The sequence below is a fragment of the Salvelinus fontinalis genome, chromosome 40 (assembly GCF_029448725.1).
Source record: "Salvelinus fontinalis isolate EN_2023a chromosome 40, ASM2944872v1, whole genome shotgun sequence".
Classification (NCBI taxonomy): domain Eukaryota; kingdom Metazoa; phylum Chordata; class Actinopteri; order Salmoniformes; family Salmonidae; genus Salvelinus; species Salvelinus fontinalis.
In genome coordinates this window covers 21,121,137-21,141,484 of record NC_074704.1, presented here as the reverse complement: position 1 = coordinate 21,141,484, position 20,348 = coordinate 21,121,137, and the positions used below count along the sequence as shown (strand labels likewise).

General features: G+C 42.5%; 1 protein-coding gene across 8 annotated transcripts in view; it reads left to right on the top strand.

Annotated features, from left to right (window-relative positions):
• Window positions 1–2,350: 2,350 nt before the first annotated feature.
• LOC129839645 (regulatory-associated protein of mTOR) overlaps window positions 2,351–20,348 on the top strand; it is a 181,314-nt gene continuing 163,316 nt past the window's right edge. For 7 of the 8 annotated variants that reach the window (XM_055907188.1, XM_055907185.1, XM_055907184.1 and 4 more), the window contains exons 1-2: window positions 2,351–2,807; window positions 5,871–6,045. In XM_055907188.1, the coding sequence (XP_055763163.1) occupies window positions 5,878–6,045 (168 nt within the window). In that variant the 5' untranslated portion in view covers window positions 2,351–2,807; window positions 5,871–5,877. The remainder of the gene's footprint in view (window positions 2,808–5,870; window positions 6,046–20,348) is intronic. The other variant, XM_055907182.1, reaches the window with a different exon arrangement.

The window sequence follows — 20,348 nt, the reverse complement described above, 5'->3', positions numbered from 1 at the left end:
CAAACACACCAAGACAGTCCTGAAGAGGGCACGACAACACCTTTCCCCCTCAGGAGACTGAAAAGATTTGGCATGGGTCCCCAGATCCTCAAAAAGTTCTACAGCTGCACCATCGAGGGCATCCTGACCGGTTGCATCACCACCTAGTATGGAAACTGCTCGGCTCTTGACCGTAAGGCGCTACAGAGGGTAGTGCGTACGGGCCAGTACATCACTGGGGCCAAGCTTCCTGCCATTCAGGACCTATATACTAGGCAGTGTCAGAGGAAAGCCCAAACAATTGTCAAAGACTCCAGTTACCCAAGTCATAGACTGTTCTCTCTGCTACCGGAGTGCCAAGTCTAGGACCAAAAGGCTCCTTAACAGCTTCTACCCCCAAGCCATAAGACTGCTGAACAATTAATCAAATGGCCACCCGGACTATTTACATTGACACCCCCCCTCCCCATTTGCTACTCGCTGTTTATTATCTATGCATAGACATTTTACCCCTACCTACATGTACAAATTGCCTCGACTAAACTGTACACCCGCACATTGACTCTGTATTTTATTGTGCTACTTTTTATTATTTTTTACTTTAGTTTATTTGGTAAATATTTTCTTAGCTCTTTCTTGAACTGCATTGTTGTTTAAGGGCTTTTAAGTGTGTTCGGCGCATTTGACAAATAAAGTTTGATTTGATTTGATGTCTCTGAATGTCCTTGAATGGCCCAGCCAGAGCCCGGACTTGAACTCGATCAAACATCTCTGGAGAGACCTGAAAATAGCTGTGCAGCAACGCTCTCCATCCAACCTGACAGAGCTTGAGCTGATCTGCAGAGAAGAATGGGAGAAACTCCCCAAATACATGCCAAGCTTGTAGCGTCATACCGAAGAAGACTCGAGGCTGTAAATTCTGCCAACGGTGCTTCACAAAGTACTGAGTAAAGGGTCTGAATACTTATGTTAAATATGATATTTCAGTTTATTTTATTAGCAAACATTTCTAAAAACCTGTTTTTGCTTTGTCGTTATGGGGTATTGTGTGTATACTGATGAGGAAAAAAACTATTTAATACATTTTTGAATAAGGCTGTAACGTAACAACGTGGAAAAAGTCAAGGGGTCTGAATACTTTCTGAATGCACTGTATATATACACGGCTTCCCTTTGGAGTAACTTGATGGATGAACTTTTTCAATCTCTTAGTAGAGCGTGAACAGAAAGTGGGTTTCAGTTTTGTCACAGGGACAGATGGATGTGTTTTTTCCCCTCCAGTTTCTTCTAAAACCTTAAACCCCCACTGAGTGAGGAATGAGCACAAAAGGCAGAGAGCAGCAGATACTAGGGAAAATAGAGAGGCAGCTGCTTTCTGTGTGAATTCACTTGTTCAGTGGAAACAAGCAGTGAAAATTGCAAGGTGCAATTCAGCAAACATTCCTGCGGCCGAGTAACCGAGGTAAAAATCTGGTCAGAAGGAATGTAACAACAGACAACCAAAAATATGCTGGAAATGTCTTTGAGCACCACCCTGCGTCCCCTCCCCCATGACTTTTCTCTGGCTAAAGAATTGCATGTGCTTCTTTTCTAGAGAAAATCTAATTAGATAAGAAAGGGCAACCTTTGAATTATATACTCTAAAGAAGTACATTTTAAATGTTTGAAGGGGCAATCTGCAGTTGCTTCATCCATTTTTGGAATTAATCATATATACCCATTGATTCTTGAAGAATATAACTTATAAATGCCTCATTAGCTTAGTTCAACTGTCTTACCTAATTAGAATCCAACATATTAGCTTGTTTTACTCCAATGTTTGAAAGCAAAGTAAATGTAAACAAACACTATATAGCTTCAAAATATGGTTAAAACTATAATTTTGATATCATGGATGGTCAGTCCTAGTATTGGTCAGTCCTGTCTATGAATTTGAGAGTGATTACATTTCTCCAGCTCTATCTCTCAGCTTGTTACTGAATTAGGGGCGAGGGGGTGCTTTGTTATTGTCCATTTAAGGTATTTTATGTTTGTTTGGATTATAATACAGTATCTTGAAAGATTTCACTTTAAAACATGATGTAGTCTATAATTGTGCAGTGACCTTGGGATAAGGCACTACTTGCACTATCGTGGTAGGCCTATGTTTTCAGAAATATTATTATTTTGGGACAAGCTTAATAAAAAGTTAGAATTTCAACAACATCAATCTCTCAAAATGTACAGGAAGTATCTTTTTGGATCGCAATGAGACATCACAACTGAACTGAACGGAATATTTTGGACTTGACTATTTTACTTTTATGAAAGGGAAAGGGACATTCACTGACCATGATGACGTTTTTAATGACATCTTCAGTCCAACCCTGAGTGCATTGTGGGTCTTTCCCAAGATGGCGGCGCCCTTGCTGAAGTGCTGAAGAAGTGTCTCTGGAGAAATAGTTGGAATTGTTTGTTAATTTCACGGCAAGTAGTTTACAACATTTGCCTCGTCGACACACGTTTGTGGCAGAAGACCATACGACAAGCGTCATTGACAGCTCGAGCCTGACAGCGCGTGGCGTGGTTGTGGCAGAGTGTCCGTGTGAAGATGGGCCTCGTCTCGAGCCCCTTCCCATAGCAAAGAGCAGCCGTGGGGAGAGAAACCGTAGATTTCCCTGCAAACACATACCGGTCGAACTTGGACCTATCGGGTACGACATTGTTTATAAATTGTGGACGCTACCGTACAATTTTCTTTCAAGAATTTTCTGTGCGACCGCGTCTATAATAGTCAGGAGACGGAGAGGTTTCCCACCCCGTATCGAAGAGGATTGTACCGCGCCAAGGTCTGTACGCTGCACGCCACCCTGTGCAGAAATGGCCTTTATCACATCTGGTTCACTTGCCAGTCAGTCTTTTCTAAAACGTTTATCAAACTACTGTAGCTTGTAGTTCCACAAGTGACATGAAGCATGCACAGTGTTACAAGCATGAAGTACAAACATGTGAAAACAATACTAGCTAGTTGTCATGAAGTCGGCTAAAGGTCTGCTAGTTAGCCACAAGCTAACATGTCAAACTCGACTCAACTCTAGAACAGCCACGCGCGAACATGGTTCTATCTATGCAGGTTGACGTTCTACCGATATCCAATTCTGTTATGTATCATACTGCAATATGCACTATCCCCTTAGAAAATAGCTTTTCCGTGTAAGTTAGCCAGTCCATTCTGCGTATTATCTACCATTTGACTGCTAAGTTAATTTAAAGGGAATTCACTGCTGAGGCGTCATTGTCAGACTTTAACCTTTGTACACAGCTAATGTTAACCGTGTCAAATGCAAATACAGGTAACTACTAGTTATGTACTTATTAGAACGAGAATATGCTCACTACAGCACGTGATGACAAACGAGTCTTGCATGGTTGTACTTTGTTTGTTCATATCCCATCACTCACCAGGGCCACCTGTGGTGAATGGGGGCTAGGGATGTGAGATTGCTAATGTTATTGTCCATGCTATTTATGGGTGGTGGTTAGCTTTGGGATACATCACCCGGAGTCTGTGTATTGGTTGGACTCCCTGAGTTGTGGCTGGCAACAGAAAATAACCCAACCACAATATAGCCGGCTTCACCAAAAAAACTTTCCTGTTAACAATGGCATATGTATAATCTCGAGAAACTGTATTTACCAAATGTAAAGTTAATTGTCTCCCTCGCTATTAAATACACGTCTGAATCCAAATTTAGCCTGAACATCACCATATTCCTGTTGAGTTAGACAGCAGGCAGCCCTTAGACCATGCACTTCAAACGAGACTTCCTACCACGAAATTTACCTCTGTCTACACAGCTGGAATATGGTATTATATTCCCAGGGAAGAAGTTTTAGGTTGCAGTTATTATTAGAGGTCGACCGATTATGATTTTTCAATACCGATACTGTTTATTTTTGAGGACCAATACCAAGCCGATACCGATTAATCGGACGATTTGTATTTATTTATTTGTAATAATGAAAATTACAACAATACTGAATGAACACTTATTTTAATATAATACATCAATAAAATCAATTTAGCCTCAAATAAATAATGAAACATGTTCAATTTGGTTTAAATAATGCAAAAACAAAGCGTTGGAGAAGAAAGTAGAAGTGCAGTATGTGCCATGTAAAAAAGCTAACGTTTAAGTTACTTGCTCAGAACATGAGAACATATGAAAGCTGGTGGTTCCTTTTAACATGAGTCTTCAATCGTTTAGGTTGTAGTTGTTATAGGACTATTTCTCTCTATACGATTTGTATTTCATATACCTTTGACTATTGGATGTTCTTATAGGCACTTTAGTATTGCCAGTGTAACAGTATAGCTTCCATCCCTCTCCTCGCCGCTACCTGGGCTCGAACCAGGAACACATCGACAACAGCCACCCTCAAAGCAGCGTTACCCATGCAAGGGGAACAACTACTCCAAGTCTCAGAGAGAGTGACGTTTGAAACGCTATTAGCGCGCACCCCGCTATCTAGCTAGCCATTTCACATCTGTTACACCAGCCTAATCTCGGGAGTTGATAGGCTTGAAGTCATAAACAGCAGAGCTGCTGGCAAAACGCACGAAAGTGCTGGTTGAATGAAAAGGTAAAATATATACTTCTGTGTATTGATTTTAAGAAAGGCATTGATGTTTATGGTTAGGTACATTCATGCAACGATTGTGCTTTTTTCGCAAATGCGCTTTTGTTAAATCATCCCCCGTTTGGTGAAGTTGGCTGTCTTTGTTAGGAAGAAATGGTCTTCACACAGTTCGCAACGAGCCAGGCGGCCCAAACTGCTGCATATACCCTGACTCTGTTGCACAGAACGCAAGAGAAGTGACACAATTTCCCTAGTTAAAATAAATTCATGTTAGCAGGCAATATTACCTAAATATGCAGGTTTAAAAATATATACTTGTGTATTGATTTTAAGAAAGGTGTTGATGTTTATGGTTAGGTACACATTGGTGCAACGACAGTGCTTTTTTTGCGAATGAGCTTGTTAAATCACCTGTTTGGCGAAGTAGGCTGTGATTCAATGATAAATTAACAGGCACCGCATCAATTATATGCAACGCAGGACAAGCTAGATAAACTAGTAATATCATCAACCATGTGTAGTTAACTAGTGATTATGTTAAGATTGATTGTTTTTTATAAGATAAGTTTAATACTAGCTAGCACCTTACCTTGGCTCCTTGCTGCACTCGCATAACAGGTAGTCAGCCAGCCACGCAGTCTCCTCGTGGAGTGCAATGTAATCGGCCATAATCGGTGTCTAAAAATGACGATTACCGATTGTTATGAAAATTTGAAATCGGCCCTAATTAATCGTCCCTTCCGATTTAATCAGGCGACCTCTAGTTTATTTGATAGCTATGGTCACATTTCACTTTACGTCTGGTAAATAGAGTTCCAAGAGATTATACAAATGCCTTTGTTGACAGGAAACACTTTATTTTTGGTGTGGCCAGCTATATTGTGGTAGGGTTATTTAACGTTGCCAGTCACCAGAATATTTCACAACTCAGGGAGTCCAATCAATACAGACTTCCGATGTTGAGTCCCAAAGCTAGGTGGTGGTAGTTTTTAACCCAGAGCTGCTCCTCATCTGACCGGTATTGTGAGCTGGTCTATGGCTAACCCAATGCTGCCCAAACTTTCCTAGTCATTAGGAAGCAGAACTTAAAATGGTTGTATAGTTCAGGTCAAAAATAGATTGCATCTGATGGATGCATGTTAAATATGTATCATATTCCTCAATGTTACACAAAAACATTGAGGGTTAAAAACATTAATATCCTATTATTGAATGAAGAAACCTTTTTAACATTGACCTCAACCTGACCTCCTCTCTATCTCTTCCCTTAGGGTCCTGATGAAAATGGACTCGGAACTGCTGCTCTCGCCGGCCGTGTGTCTGGCTGAGGAGGAGGAGGCGGACATGAGCGACTGGAACCTGCCGCTGGCCTTCATGAAGAAACGCCACTCAGAGAAGATCGAGGGCTCCAAGGCCCTGGCCCAGAGCTGGAGGATGAAGGACAGGGTAAGAGACATCCTTAGTCCTTATGGTCCAGCTGCACCATGTCCTAAGTCTCTACGCTGGTCTACTGAACTAGGGCTTTTTATTGGCGAATGGATAAAGGCCCAACCTGTGTTGCTCATATTATGCAGTTGCCCTTGGTTCTCATTATAAGGTTAATCTTGTTCAGTCTTTGAAAGTAGCTCATGAATGATGAACTGAAACTAGGGAGACTTTAGTTGGAGACCACTGTGTGCCTTCAATATCCAGAAAATAGCTGCTTAAACAGCTGCTTTTCCAGATTATTTAGATCTCATTTAATTTATTTAACTTCATTATCACATTTGACTGGATTAGGTCTACTTGATAATTTAATTTGACTTGTATACTTCCATCAAAGCAAAGTTGCTGTTGAACTAGCACATCGTTTGCCTTTCAGAAAGGAAACGCAGTATTTTCTTTGTAAACATTTTTATTCCGTTTTTTAATTTTTGTATTTATTTATAAATTGGAAAAAAATGTAAACAAAAATGTAAACATACAATCTACATGCAGTGAAGCCGCTCAAGATTTCCGATGCATTCAGTCATCTAACCGTCTCCCGTCCAGAGCGACCCACAGGAACAGCCAGGGTCAAGCGCCCCGCCCAAGGGCACGTTGACTTGGAGGGAGATCTGTCAAAACGGGGACAACAGAAAACAACAATACAAAAATAAGATGTCAACGACAACAAAAATCAAAACAGCAAGGCCAACTGTATACATTTCACTTCATGTGTGGCACTATTTACATGTGTATGTGTGTGCACAGGTGTGCGTTTTTAAATATTCATGTGTATATTCATGTGTACACGTGTACAAGCACCTGTGCGGCCTCGGCCTCAGGCAAACAGTCAATGGATGTAATAGCGTTGCCCTTCGGGGTCATTCAAACTGTCTTTTTTGTTTATTGTGACTATCTTTGACTATCATTCTATCTCCGCCCAGCACCTCCACTCCCACTTGTCTCCAATTCCACATCCCAACCCTCAGCTTCCCTCAGCCCATCCCACCTATCTCTGTTGGCCACCCTCTTTGGATTTCTACGCGACGCAGCTCTTTCAAATCAAATTTTATTGGTCACATACACATTGTTATCAGATGTTAATGTGAGTGTAGCGAAATGCTTGTACTTCTAGTTCAGATAATGCAGTAATATCTAACAAGTAATCTAACAAATTCACAACAACTACCTTACACACACAAATGTGAAGGGATGAATAAGAATATGCACATATATATATGGATGAGCGATGGCCATGCGGCATAGGCAAGATAAACTAGATGGTATAGAATACAGTATATACATATGAGATGAGTAATGTTGGATATGTAAACATTATTAAAGTGCCGTTATTTAAATTTACTAGTGATACCTTTAAGTCCATTTATTAAAGTGGCCAGAGATATGAGTCTGTTGGCAGCAGCCTGTGTTAGTGATTTTTAGTGATAGTTAGTGATTTTTGTTTAGCAGTCTGATGGCCTTGAGATGGAAGCTGTTTTTCAGTCTCTCGGTCCCATCTTTGATGCACCTGTACTGACCTCGCCTTCTGGATGATAGTTGCTCGGGTGGTTGTTGTTCCTTGATCTTTTTGGCCTTCCTGTGACATCGGGTGCTGTAGGTGTCCTGGAGGGCAGGTAGTTTTCCCCCGTGATGCGTTGGGCAGACCGCACCACCCTCTGGAGAAACCTGTGGTTGCACCTTCTTCACCACACACTATCTATGTGAGTGGACCATTTCAGTTTGTCAGTGATGTGTACTCAGAGGAACTTGAAGCTTTCCACCTTCTCCACTACTGTCCCGTTAATGTGGATGGGGGGGGGGGGCTTGCTCTGCTGTTTCCTGAAGTCCACGATCATCTCCTTTGTTTTGTTGACATTCAGTGAGAGGTTATTTTCCTGACACCACTCTCCGAGGGCCCTCACCTCATCCCTGTAGGCCGTCTCGTCGTTGTTGGCAATCAGGCCTACCACTGTAGTGTCGTCTGCAAACTTGATTGTGTTTGAAGCGTGCATGGTTGAACAGGGAGTACAGGAGAGTGCTGAGAATGCACTTTTGTGGGGCCCCAGTGTTGAGGATCAGCGAAGTGGAGATGTTGTTTCCTACTTTCACCACCTGGGGGCGGCCCGTCAGAAAGTCCAGGACCCAGTTCCACAGGGCGGGGTCGAGACCCAGGATCTCAAGCTTAATGATGAGTTTGGAGGGTACTATAGTGTTGAATGCTGAGCTATAGTCAATGAACAGCATTCTTACATAGGTATTCCTCTTGTCTATCAAATAACTGATGGACACAGTAATATTTCAGTAGTGAAATGAGGTTTATTGGATTAACAAAAAATGTGCAATATGCATCAAAACAAAATTAGACAGGTGCATAAATCTGGGCACCCCAATAGAAAAATCACATCAATATTTAGTAGAGCCTCCTTTTGCTAAAATAACAGCCTGTTAGACGCTTCCCATAGCCTCTAATGAGTGTCTGGATTCTGGATGAAGGTATTTTGGACCATTCCTCCTTACAAAACATCTCCAGTTCAGTTAGGTTTGATGGTTGCCGAGCATGGACAGCCCGCTTCAAATCATCCCACAGATTCTCAATGACATTCAGGTCTGGGGACTGGGATGGCCATTCCAGAACATTGTACTTGTTCCTCTGCATTAATGCCCGGGTAGATTTTGAGCAGTGTTTTGGGTCGTTGTCTTGTTGAAATATCCAGCGCCGGCGTAACTTCAAATTTGTGACTGATTCTTCAACATTATTCCCAAGAATCTGCTGATATTGAGTGGAATCCATGCGACCCTCAACTTTAACAAGATTCCCAGTACCGGCACTGGCCACACAGCCCCACAGCATGATGGAACCCCCACCAAATTTTACTGTGGGTAGCAAGTGTTTTTCTTGGAACGCTGTGTTCTTTTGCCGCCATGCATAACGTCCCTTGTTATGACCAAATAACTCAATCTTTGTTTCATCAGTCCACAGCACCTTATTCCAAAATGAAGCTGGCTTGTCCAAATGTGCGTTTGCATACCTCAAGCGACTCTGTTTGTGGAGTGTGTGCAGAAAAGGCTTCTTCCGCATCACTCTCCCATACAGCTCCTCCTTGTGCAAAGTGCGCTGAATTGTTGAATGATGCACAGCGACACCATCTGCAGCAAGATGATGTTGTAGGTCTTTGGAGGTGGTCTGTGGGCTGTTTTTGACCGTTCTCACCATCCTTCGCCTTTGCCTCTCCAATATTTTACTTGGCCTGCCACTTCTGGCCTTAACAAGAACTGTGCCTGTGGTCTTCCATTTCCTCACTATGTTCCTCACAGTGGACATTGACAGCTTACATCTCTGCGATAGCTTTTTGTAGCCTTCCTCTAAACCATAATGTTGAACAATCTTTGTTTTCAGGTCAGTTGAGAGTTGTTTTGAGGCCCCCATGTTGCCACTTCAGGGGAGAGTCAAAGAGAACAACAACTTGCAATTGGCCACCTTAAATACCTTTTCTCATGATTGGATGCACTTGTCTATGAAGTTCAAGGCTTAATGAGCTCACCAAACCAATCGTGTGTTCCAATTAATCAGTGCTAAGTAGTTACAGGTATTCAAATCATCAGAATAACAAAGGTGCCAACATTTATGCATAGCCTATTTTTCACATCTGATTTAATTTCATACAACTTAATATTGCTACACTAAAAATCTTTGTCTGGACAATACCCCAGTAGTCAGCTTTTATTAGAAAATGAATGGCATGCCACTGTGATCATTTTCTGTGACGACAGAGTAAATTATTATGCAGCCTCAGAGGGGTGCCCAAACTTTTTCATACGACTGTATTGACTAGTCTCTCAAAGCACTTCATGATGACATAAATGAGTGCAACGGGGCGATAGTAATTTAGTTCAGTTACCTTAGCTTTCTTGGAAACAGGAACAATGGTGGCCATCTTGAAGCATGTGGGGACAACAGACTGGGATAGGGATTGATTATGTCCGTAAACACACCAGCCAGCTGGTCTGCGCATGCTCTGAGGACGCGGCTATGGATGCCGTCTGGGCCGGCAGCCTTGCGAGGGTTAACACGTTTAAAGGTTTTACTCACGTTAGCTACAGAGAAGGAGAGCCCACAGGCTTTGGTAGCGGGCCGTGTCAGTGGCACTGGGGTGTCCTCAAAGTAAGCAAATAAGTTTTATTTGTCTGGGAGCAAGACGGGCTGGTTTTCTTTTTGTAATCCGTGATTGACTGTAGACCCTGCCACGCATGTCTCGTGTTTGAGCTGTGGAATTGCGACTCTACTTTCTCTATACTGACACTTTGCTTGTTTGATTGCCTTGCAAGAGGGAATAGCTGCACTGTTTGTATTCGGTCATGTTTCCAGTCGCCTTGCCATGATTTAAAAGCGCTGGTTCGCGCTTTCAGTTTTGTGTGAATGCTGCCATCAATCCACGGTTTCTGGTTAGGAAAGGTTTTAATAGTCACAGTGGGTACGTCATCTCCGCTGCACTTGCTAATAAACTCGCTCACCGAGTCAGCGTATACATCAATGTTGTCTGAGGCTATCCGGAACATATTCAGTCCACGTGATCGAAGCAATCTTGAAGAGTGGAAACCAATTGGTCAGACCAGCGTTGTATAGATCTGCGCACTGGCGTTTCCTGTTTGTAGTTTCTGTCTATAGGCTGGGAGCAACAAAATTAAGTCGTGGTCAGATTTGCCGAAGGTAGGGCGGGGGAGGGTTTTGTATGCATCCTGGAAGTTAGAGTAGCAATGATCCAGAATGCTACCAGCTCGTGTCGCGCATTTGATATGCTGATAGAATTTAGGGAGACTTGTTCTCAGGTTTGCTTTGTTAAAATCCCCAGCTACAATAAATGCAGCCTCAGGATGTATGGTTTACATCGAGCCTAGTGAAGTTCTTTCAGGGCCGACGAGGGATCTGCTTGGGGGAGAATGTACACGGCTGTGACTATAATCGAAGAGAATTCTCTTGGAAGATAATGTGGTCGGCATTTGATTGTAAGGAATTCTAGGTCAGGTGAACAGAAGGATTTGAGTTCCTGTATGTTGTGATTACACCATGAGTCGTTAATCATAAGGCAGACACCCCTGCCCTTCTTCTTACCAGAGAGATGTTTGGTTCTGTCGGCGCAATGCATAAAGAAACCAGGTGGGTGTACCGACTCTGACAACATATCCCGAGTGAGCCATGTTTCTGTTAAACAGAGAATGTTACACTCTGTCTTTCTGGAAGGCAATTCGTGCCCTAATTTCGTCCACCTTGTTATTTAGAGATTGAACATTGGCAAATAATATGCTTGGAAGTGGTGGATGGTGTGCTTGCCTTCTGAGTCTGACCAGTAGGCCGCTCCGCCTGCCTCTCCTGCGGCGACCGTGTTGTTTTGGGTCGGCCTCTGGGATAAGATCCCATGTCCAGGGTGGTGGTCTGAACAAAGGCTCCGCTTCGGGAAAGTCGTATTCCTGGTCGTGATGTTGGTAAGTTGACATCGCTTTTGTATCCAAAAGTTCTTCCCGTCTGTATGTAATAACATTTGAGATTTTCTGGGCTAACAATGTAGGAAATAATACATTAAATAATACATTAAAAAACAATTGACTGCATAGTGTTCTAAGGACCTGAAGTGAGGCGACCATCTCTGTCGGCGACATCTTTCAACTATGCTGTGATGTTTAACATACATTTTGAATCTATCTAATCGAATAGAATCCGCAGATTGTGAGTTGAAGATAAAATGCTTTTACTAAGAGTGTATTAGTAATCGACTGACCAGGTCTCTCTAGATCTCCCAACAATGCTATTTCTAGGGTCAATTTTAGATGAATGTTATGCTTTTTCAGCCATTCATGAACCTGAGAATAGAAACAGGCTACCTGAGGGCAGTAACCGAGAACAAATGGTCTATTGATTACGTATCCTCACAACAAAAATCTAGAGAGCTGCGATGATTGTATGCCTTAAATATTAAACATTTTGCTGGTGGCAAGAATTCTGTACAATCTTTTTAGCTGAAAGGCACACATTCTTGAATCTTACATTGTTTTATACACTGCTCAAAAAAATAAAGGGAACCCTTAAACAACACAATGTAACTCCAAGTCAATCACACTTCTATGAAATCAAACTGTCCACTTAGGAAGCAACACTGATTGACAATAAATTTCACATGCTGTTGTGCAAATGGAATAGACAGAAGGTGGAAATTATAGGCAATTAGCAAGACACCACCAATAAAGGAGTGATAATGCCGGTGGTGACCACAGACCACTTCTCAGTTCCTATGCTTCCTGGCTGATGTTTTGGTCACTTTTGAATGCTGGCGGTGCTCTCACTCCAGTGGTAGCATGAGACGGAGTCTACAACCCACACAAGTGGCTCAGGTAGTGCAGTTCATCCAGGATGGCACATCAATGCGAGCTGTGGCAAAAAGGTTTGCTGTGTCTGTCAGCGTAGTGTCCAGAGCATGGAGGCGCTACCAGGGGACAGGCCAGTACATCAGGACACGTGGAAGAGGCCGTAGGAGGGCAACAACCCAGCAGCAGGACCGCTACCTCCGCCTTTGTGCAAGGAGGTGCACTGCCAGAGCCCTGCAAAATGACCTCCAGCAGGCCACAAATGTGCATGTGTCAGTATATGGTCTCACAAGGGGTCTGAGGATCTCATCTCAGTACCTAATGGCAGTCAGGCTACCTCTGGCGAGCACATGGAGGGCTGTGCGGCCCCACAAAGAAATGCCACCACACACCATGACTGACCCACCGCCAAACCGGTCATGCTGGAGGATGTTGCAGGCAGCAGAACGTTCTCCACGGCGTCTCCAGACTCTGTCACGTCTGTCACATGTGCTCATGTGCTCAGTGTGATCCTGCTTTCATCTGTGAAGAGCACAGGGCGCCCGTGGCGAATTTGCCAATCTTGGTGTTCTCTGGCAAATGCCAAACGTCCTGCACGGTGCTGGGCTGTAAGCACAACCCCCACCTGTGGACGTCGGGCCCTCATACCACCCTCATGGAGTCTGTTTCTGACCGTTTGAGCAGACACATGCACATTTGTGGCCTGCTGGAGGTCATTTTGCAGGGCTCTGGCAGTGCACCTCCTTGCACAAAGGCGGAGGTAGCGGTCCTGCTGCTGGGTTGTTGCCCTCCTACGGCCTCCTCCATGTCTCCTGATGTACTGGCCTGTCTCCTGGTAGTGCCTCCATGCTCTGGACACTACGCTGACAGACACAGCAAACCTTTTTGTCACAGCTCGCATTGATGTGCCATCCTGGATGAACTGCACTGCCTGAGCCACTTGTGTGGGTTGTAGACTCCGTCTCATGCTACCACTAGAGTGAGAGCACCGCCAGCATTCAAAAGTGACCAAAACATCAGCCAGGAAGCATTGGAACTGAGAAGTGGTCTGTGGTCACCACCTGCAGAATCACTCCATTATTCGGGCTGTCTTGCTAATTGCTTATAATTTCCACCTTTTGTCTATTCCATTTGCACAACAGCATGTGAAATTTATTGTCAATCAGTGTTGCTTCCTAAGTGGACAGTTTGATTTCACAGAAGTGTGATTGACTTGGAGTTACATTGTGTTTTTTAAATGTTCCCTTTATTTTTTTGAGCAGTGTATATCAACTCATTCACCCTGTGTCATGGAATTGGTACATCAAAAAAAAAATCCCGTCTGTCTTGCACTCTGTATGGCAGAAACATCTTGATATAGCATTACTATCATCAGGGTCTACTGCTTTAGGAAAGACCACAATTTGTTCTGCAGTGAGACTTCCACATTAAACCTTGTTAAGGTTAGCCTTCATCTATATTGATGCCCATTTGTAGAAATTCATTATAATTCTGCTTCAGGCCAACCCTAGGTGCTTTTTCAGTGGAATTTCAATGCTTTTCTCTAGTAAATGGTGACAGTGGGATTTCTGTGTATCTATTACACCTGCCAGGGCTTTTATGAAAGGTGCTGTTAGATTCCTGCAGTACTTAGATACCTGATTGTTTCAAAGATTCTGTTATGGAGAGCTATGGTGGCAATAATACCAAGTGTCACATTGCCGTACGGTACGCCAGCTGACTTAGTATCCCTATTGGCTAGATATTCACCCAAATGACATTAACACACTTCTGCTAATATGACAGAATTAGGCTTCTACACTGTGCTTCAGGCGCAGAATTATTTTGTAACCATAAAACATTAATTCATATATTCATTCCAAAACAGGAGAGATTCCTGGGGTAAGACAAAGGGACATTCTTTCTCTAACACGGCTAGAAAATATGCCTAAATAATTTAGGCTAGTTTGTTCTACAAGGAATACATTGTTTTGCTTCAATTAATTTAATTTCTGTACCCCCTTTGATTGTGTATGGCCTACGGCAGGTTTCCCCAACTGGCGGCTCCCCTATGGGTGATTGACATTTTTTATATATTTTTTTATTTTTGGACATAAGACTGAACATTAAATTAAAAAAAATGTTCTAAAGTATTCCCACACACAATATAACTATGTGATTGTATGCAAATGTAAGCAAGGTTTGAAATAGTTTTATTCAAATATCTTTGGGCTTACGGTCAATATGCTGTCTACAAATTATTTGTAATTATGTTCCGGCCCCCTGACCATCCGCTCAAGAAAAAATTGGCCTGCGGGTGAATCTACTTAATGGTCCCTGGCCTACTGTTATTTACTACAAGGTGATTTACAGTGCCCTCCTGAATTATTGCCACCCTATGTAAATATGAACAAAATATGCTGTGAAAAAATGTATTTGTTTATCTGCTTGATCTGACTCAAAATATCATATCAATCTAACCTTTGAGTTAAAATTGTACAAAGAAAAATAAATCCTCAGCAAGAAATAATTATTTTATTCAAAAACATGCATGTCACAATTATTGGCACTCCTGTGTTTAGTACTTTGTCCCTTTTCAAAGATAACTGTTCTGAGTCGTCTCCTATAATGTTTGATGAGGTGAGAGAACACACAGAATGGGATTTGAGACCATTCCTCCATAGAGAAACTCTCCAGATCTTTCAGAGTCCTTGGTCCTCGCTTGTGGACTCTTCAGCTCACCCCACAGGTTTTGAATTGGGTTTAGGTCAGCGGACTGGGATGGTCATTGCAAAAGCTTGAGCTGTGCAAACGCTATGGTCAGTGAACAATTTTCCTGTGGATGTTGGGGTATGCTTTGGATCGTTGTCCTGCTGGAAGATCCAACAACGACCTCCAGTTTTAGCCTCCTGGTAGAGGCAGACGGGTTTTGGACTCAAATCTCCTGGTACTTGGAGTCCATGATGCCATGTATCCTAACAAGGTTCCCAGGGCCTTTTGAAAGTAAAACAGTGCCACATCATTACAGATCCATCATCATACCTCACAGTGGGGAGTAGGTTATTTTCTACACGCCTCTTTTTATGCCAAACCAACCTCTGGTGTTTATTGACAAAAAGCTCTATTTTAGTCTCATCAGACCATAGAACCTGGTTCCAATGACATTTAGCAAACTCCAGGGGCTTACGTTTGTGGTTTGATGACAGCAGAGGCTTTCTTCTGGCAACCCTTCCAAATAACTTGTTGGCATGGAGGTGGTGTTTCACTTGTAGCTTTGGAGACTTGATGTATCCATCTTCTGAAATTCTCCAACTGTTGTCATTGGGCAAAAAAAAATCCCCTTGAGCCATCCTTCTCACTGTGTGTGGGGGCAAAATACACTTGTCATGACTTTCCCTCTTGGGTGAGCCAGATCAGCCCTCCCCCTCCCACTCTGAAGAAATGAAAGTTAAAAATCCCTTTGTTACCACAGAGAGGGACTTTGCAGTACTGTAACATAAAAAGGTTGGACATTTCCACCACCAAGAATGTGGGAATTAGTCGGGAGGGACTTAAGAACAATTGTCAGATCAGTTGTTGTGTGATATCATTAAGGACGGTATAACCAAAGAACGGTAACTCAACAAATGTATATGTCCCAGTTATCAGATTTACATTTAAATGTTGTGGAACATATATTATTAAATATGAAACTATTTGTGAGAAGATGATAGGTGACTTTAGCCTTCAAAATGAGGGAATTGTCTTTCATGTAAAGTTTTACCCAGTCAGTATCCACGCCCACTTGAGCACAGACATTATGACAAAGGAGGGAATGCCTTTTTTCCCCAAGTGTTTATAAAACGAAATTTACATTTACGGTGGACCACCAGAGACTTACACAACCAGAGACTTTCTGATGAACTACTCTCCACAGACTGATCGAGTGATTTCAACAGAGCGAGACAACAGACATACAAGCGTAAATATGTACTTTGCATTCATATATCTCAATGAGCGCTTGTTAGCGTGCTAAATATCCACATTTACGATGGGCGTATTATTCCACTGTATGTACTATAGTTGAATTCCTTTGTCTCTCCTCCCGCTCTTTCGTTCCCCACCCCCTTTCATATCGGGTTAGTCCACTAGGGACTTCATTGTATTATGTTAGTAACCAATGTATAATTTATCCTGTGTGTGTTTGTCATTCTTTGATTAGTTAGTTAGTAAATAAATAATTAAGCCAATTTGTGTATTGCTGATTCAGCATGGAGACTGGGGGTTGTGCAGATTTATAGGATATTACGGCGTTCAGAATGAGACTGATAAGGTAATAATGATAATTAATGGTTGACTGGTATAACGATATATTGACATTTTTAGAGTTAATTTGGGAAACTAACTCGTTAACTAAACTTTTCCCGTGGTGCCCCAGATTACTACTTAATTAATTGTTATGATTAATCAAGTAATAATTGAACGTGGTATGTAATTATTTGATAAAACAATCGTCATCGCATTAATGGTACCAACGTCACAACACTTGCGTCCTCTTCCAGGCAGGTTCATCACAGCTCCAGTTGTTAAACATTTCTTAATTATTTCCTTATAGTGGAGTATTTTCACGTGTGTAGCTATCTTTTTATAGGCATTGCCTGTTTTGTGAACGTCAACAACCTTTTTCATTTAATTTTTGTGATCTTTGGCCTTTCTGATGTTGATGGATGACTGAGGGAGTTTAGCATGTGTGTCACCTCATATTTATACCCCAGTGAAACAGGAAGTCATGGAAGACTCACATTAACTTTAAAAAGTAAAATCTTAATTGGAATATACATAAATTTGATTTTGTTTCTAAGAATTACTAGGGGTGCCAATAACTGACACGCATGTTTTTAAATAAAATAATTATTTATTGTTGTTCAAAGAAAAAAAATCTATGTTACCTCAAAGCTTAGATTCATGATATTTTCTGTAAGATTAAGCTGATAATCAAAAAAAACAAAAAAACAATTACATTTTTTTCACAGCCATTTTTGTTCATATTTACCTAGAGTGCCAATAATTCAGGAGGGGACTGTAGATTGACAGTGATGGATAATAAGGGTGGTGGTACTAGTGTCCCCATTGGTTTTGTATCTAAAGAGTTGAAGCTGTTGAGAGGAGTGTGTTGTGATGGGGCTATCAAGTGGCCCATAAATGATGTGCTGCATCGTGGAAAATCAGCAGGATCATGTCCAGCTAGCCCAACAGTGTCTGTAGTGTAATAGCTATCTCAGGATGAGGTGGCAGGCTGCCCAATTACAAGGCCCATTGGTCAAGGTGGAATCCGGTCCCTGTGGAGATGTCTGTAATTGAGTTGTGACCATGTCAATGTGGGTGGTGAGCACATGAAGCAAAGCAGCGTGTGTGTACACCTGCTAGTATAGTGCAAGTCTGTGAATGATTCCGATGCAGGATAGGCCTGCAGAAACTCTATCATGGTCGGCCTAGTTGTTGCTCCGAATCCCACAAACTCTGCCTCCATTTTGGGCTTGTCTAATGCTGCCGTTGTGTGTTAGTGGTATTGGGCTTTATGGGATAGCTATGTTATTTATGGTACCCCAAAATAGTAATGGGTTTGCCTCTGTCCTATAGATGTCCTTGTCAGGGATAGAGGATGGTCTAGAGTCCTCTGAAAGGATACATTGTAACACTGAATGACATTCAGGCGCTGTGACATGGAGCAGTGCGAGACAAACCAACCCTAACCCCAAAGTACACGGTTAGTAGACCTGACTCATTGAGGAGAACCCCAACGGTTCCTTATTAGATGTTTATGGCTCGCTCACCCCCTGCCTGAACTGGGACTATAGAGTGAGCTGTTAGTGGATGAGCAGTGGCTCACTGGAGAGAGAGAGAGAGAAAGAGGCTAGATAGAGTAAACCAGGTCGGATAGCGCCCTGTACAGAACAGCCAGACTTGAATCTACTATACCAGAGAGAGAGACTCTTGTTCATATCCGTGTCCAATACATAAGCACACAATAGCAGATCCTTTTGAGGAGCTATGCCATGTCCAGGGCTAGACCCTGATGTGACGCTCTAGACCAGGGTTTCTCAAACTCGGTCCTGGGGCCCCCTCTGGGTCAACGTTTTGCTTTTTGCCTTAGCACAGCTGATTTAAATGACCAACTCATCAACTCATCATGAACTCACCAACTCATCATGCCCCACTAGGGCAAACACCTAGTGGGCCCGAAGGACCAAGTTTAGGAAACCCTTCTCTAGATGTGGCCCCTGGAGTTAAACATCAGTATGGCTTGTATAAGAGTAGTATCGGAAACCCAGAGCTAAGAGCAACAGCATTAGGTCTGGGATTAATGGCAGATTGTCATGGTAACTTTGAAAAGAAAGAAAAAAGTTACCATTACCTCAGACTGACTCTCCCAACAAATCACAAGGCAGACATGCCAAAATGTTGTAATTGAAAAACAAAGTTTGCAGGCGAAACCTTTTGTGGTTGTTTAAGTGAAGGTGGTTGACACAAACTAGCCACTTGTGAAATGCACTCATTAAAAATAACATCTGATCTCCTTCTTACTAGCTACTATTTTGTGTCCGGGGGATGTTTACGCTGTGGCAACAAGTGGATAAGGCAGTGATGTAGGAAATCAGGATGTCTGAACTCTGCCCTTTCCTCTATGCCAAATGGACATTGTATAAGTACAGACGTGTAAGCCAGGACATTGATAGGCCTACGTTGTGGGAGGCAACCCGTCTGTCTAGAAAGACTAGTACCAGAGGTCAGACGTAGACCCAGAGAGATGCACTTCATCTCTTCTGTTTTCTTTCCTGATATTCCAGGGCCTGCTGTGGATAAAAGCATAACATTTGATACAAACATTCCTCAGATGATATGAAAACCTCCTAGAAGGGATGTCCATTTCAAATGTTTCCAGGAAGTAAGTTATGGGATTTGCCATGAGGAATATAATTATCCCATCTTCCAATACAATAAATCAATACTAAATTGACATCCACACCATTGTAGCAGGAGCGAAATGAGGCAGGTGTGCTATTTAGAATGCTTTGCAGTCTTAATCAGTAATCTATCATGAATTAATTAAATGCACACAGTAAATGAATTAGGCCTATTAGACATGCGACCATTGACGTCGAAAAAGGATATCTGGGTTCTCTCAAAATCAGAGCTAGTCATTTGGAATCCATGCAGATAAGCACTTTAGCACTTCAATGAACCAACCACCTCTGCATGCTCTAAAGTACTGGCTTTCCAACAATGATTTCCACACATCCTCAAAAGCACGCTGCAATATCAAGCCCACAAATTGCAGTTCTTGGCTTTCTGCTGGGCTAGCTTCCTCCATCTTTGCCATTGTTTTCATCCTTTTAAAATATCTTGGTTCGCTATGCAAAATGACTATATAATCGCCATGATAACCAGTGAATCTTCTTCAGGAGAGCAGTAAATGCAGGCTGAATAGCAGTTTGATCCAGGTGCTGTAGATAGCCTTTGACGTGAATGTGGAGTGCCTTTTGGGGTCAAATTCTGATCTGTATTGGAAGGACACATGAATGCAGGGATGAGCAGTTGGATGTCATTCCTACCATGTATTTGTTGTAGTCCTATTGCTTACGTTTTGACGACTACGTTACCTCTATAGCAAATCTATTGCTATCAGCAGTCACTGTGGCCTTCGAGGAACACTATTGTTGTGTGTGTTGGAGACCGGAGTGTGTGTGTGGTCTTTAAACTGGTAATTGAGAGTGGTAACTCCCTCTCTCATGAATAACCATGCATGGGACTCCAGGGAACTTTGAGCCATTCCCTCCCTCCCTCCGATCCAGCACCTCGGTCCATACGGATCAATGGTCAGTGACTATTCCATTTGCTAGTCCTGCTATAAATTAAGGCTATTTAAACAGAGGGGGGATCGATCTCCCCCGTGCCAGGGCAAGGCCTAG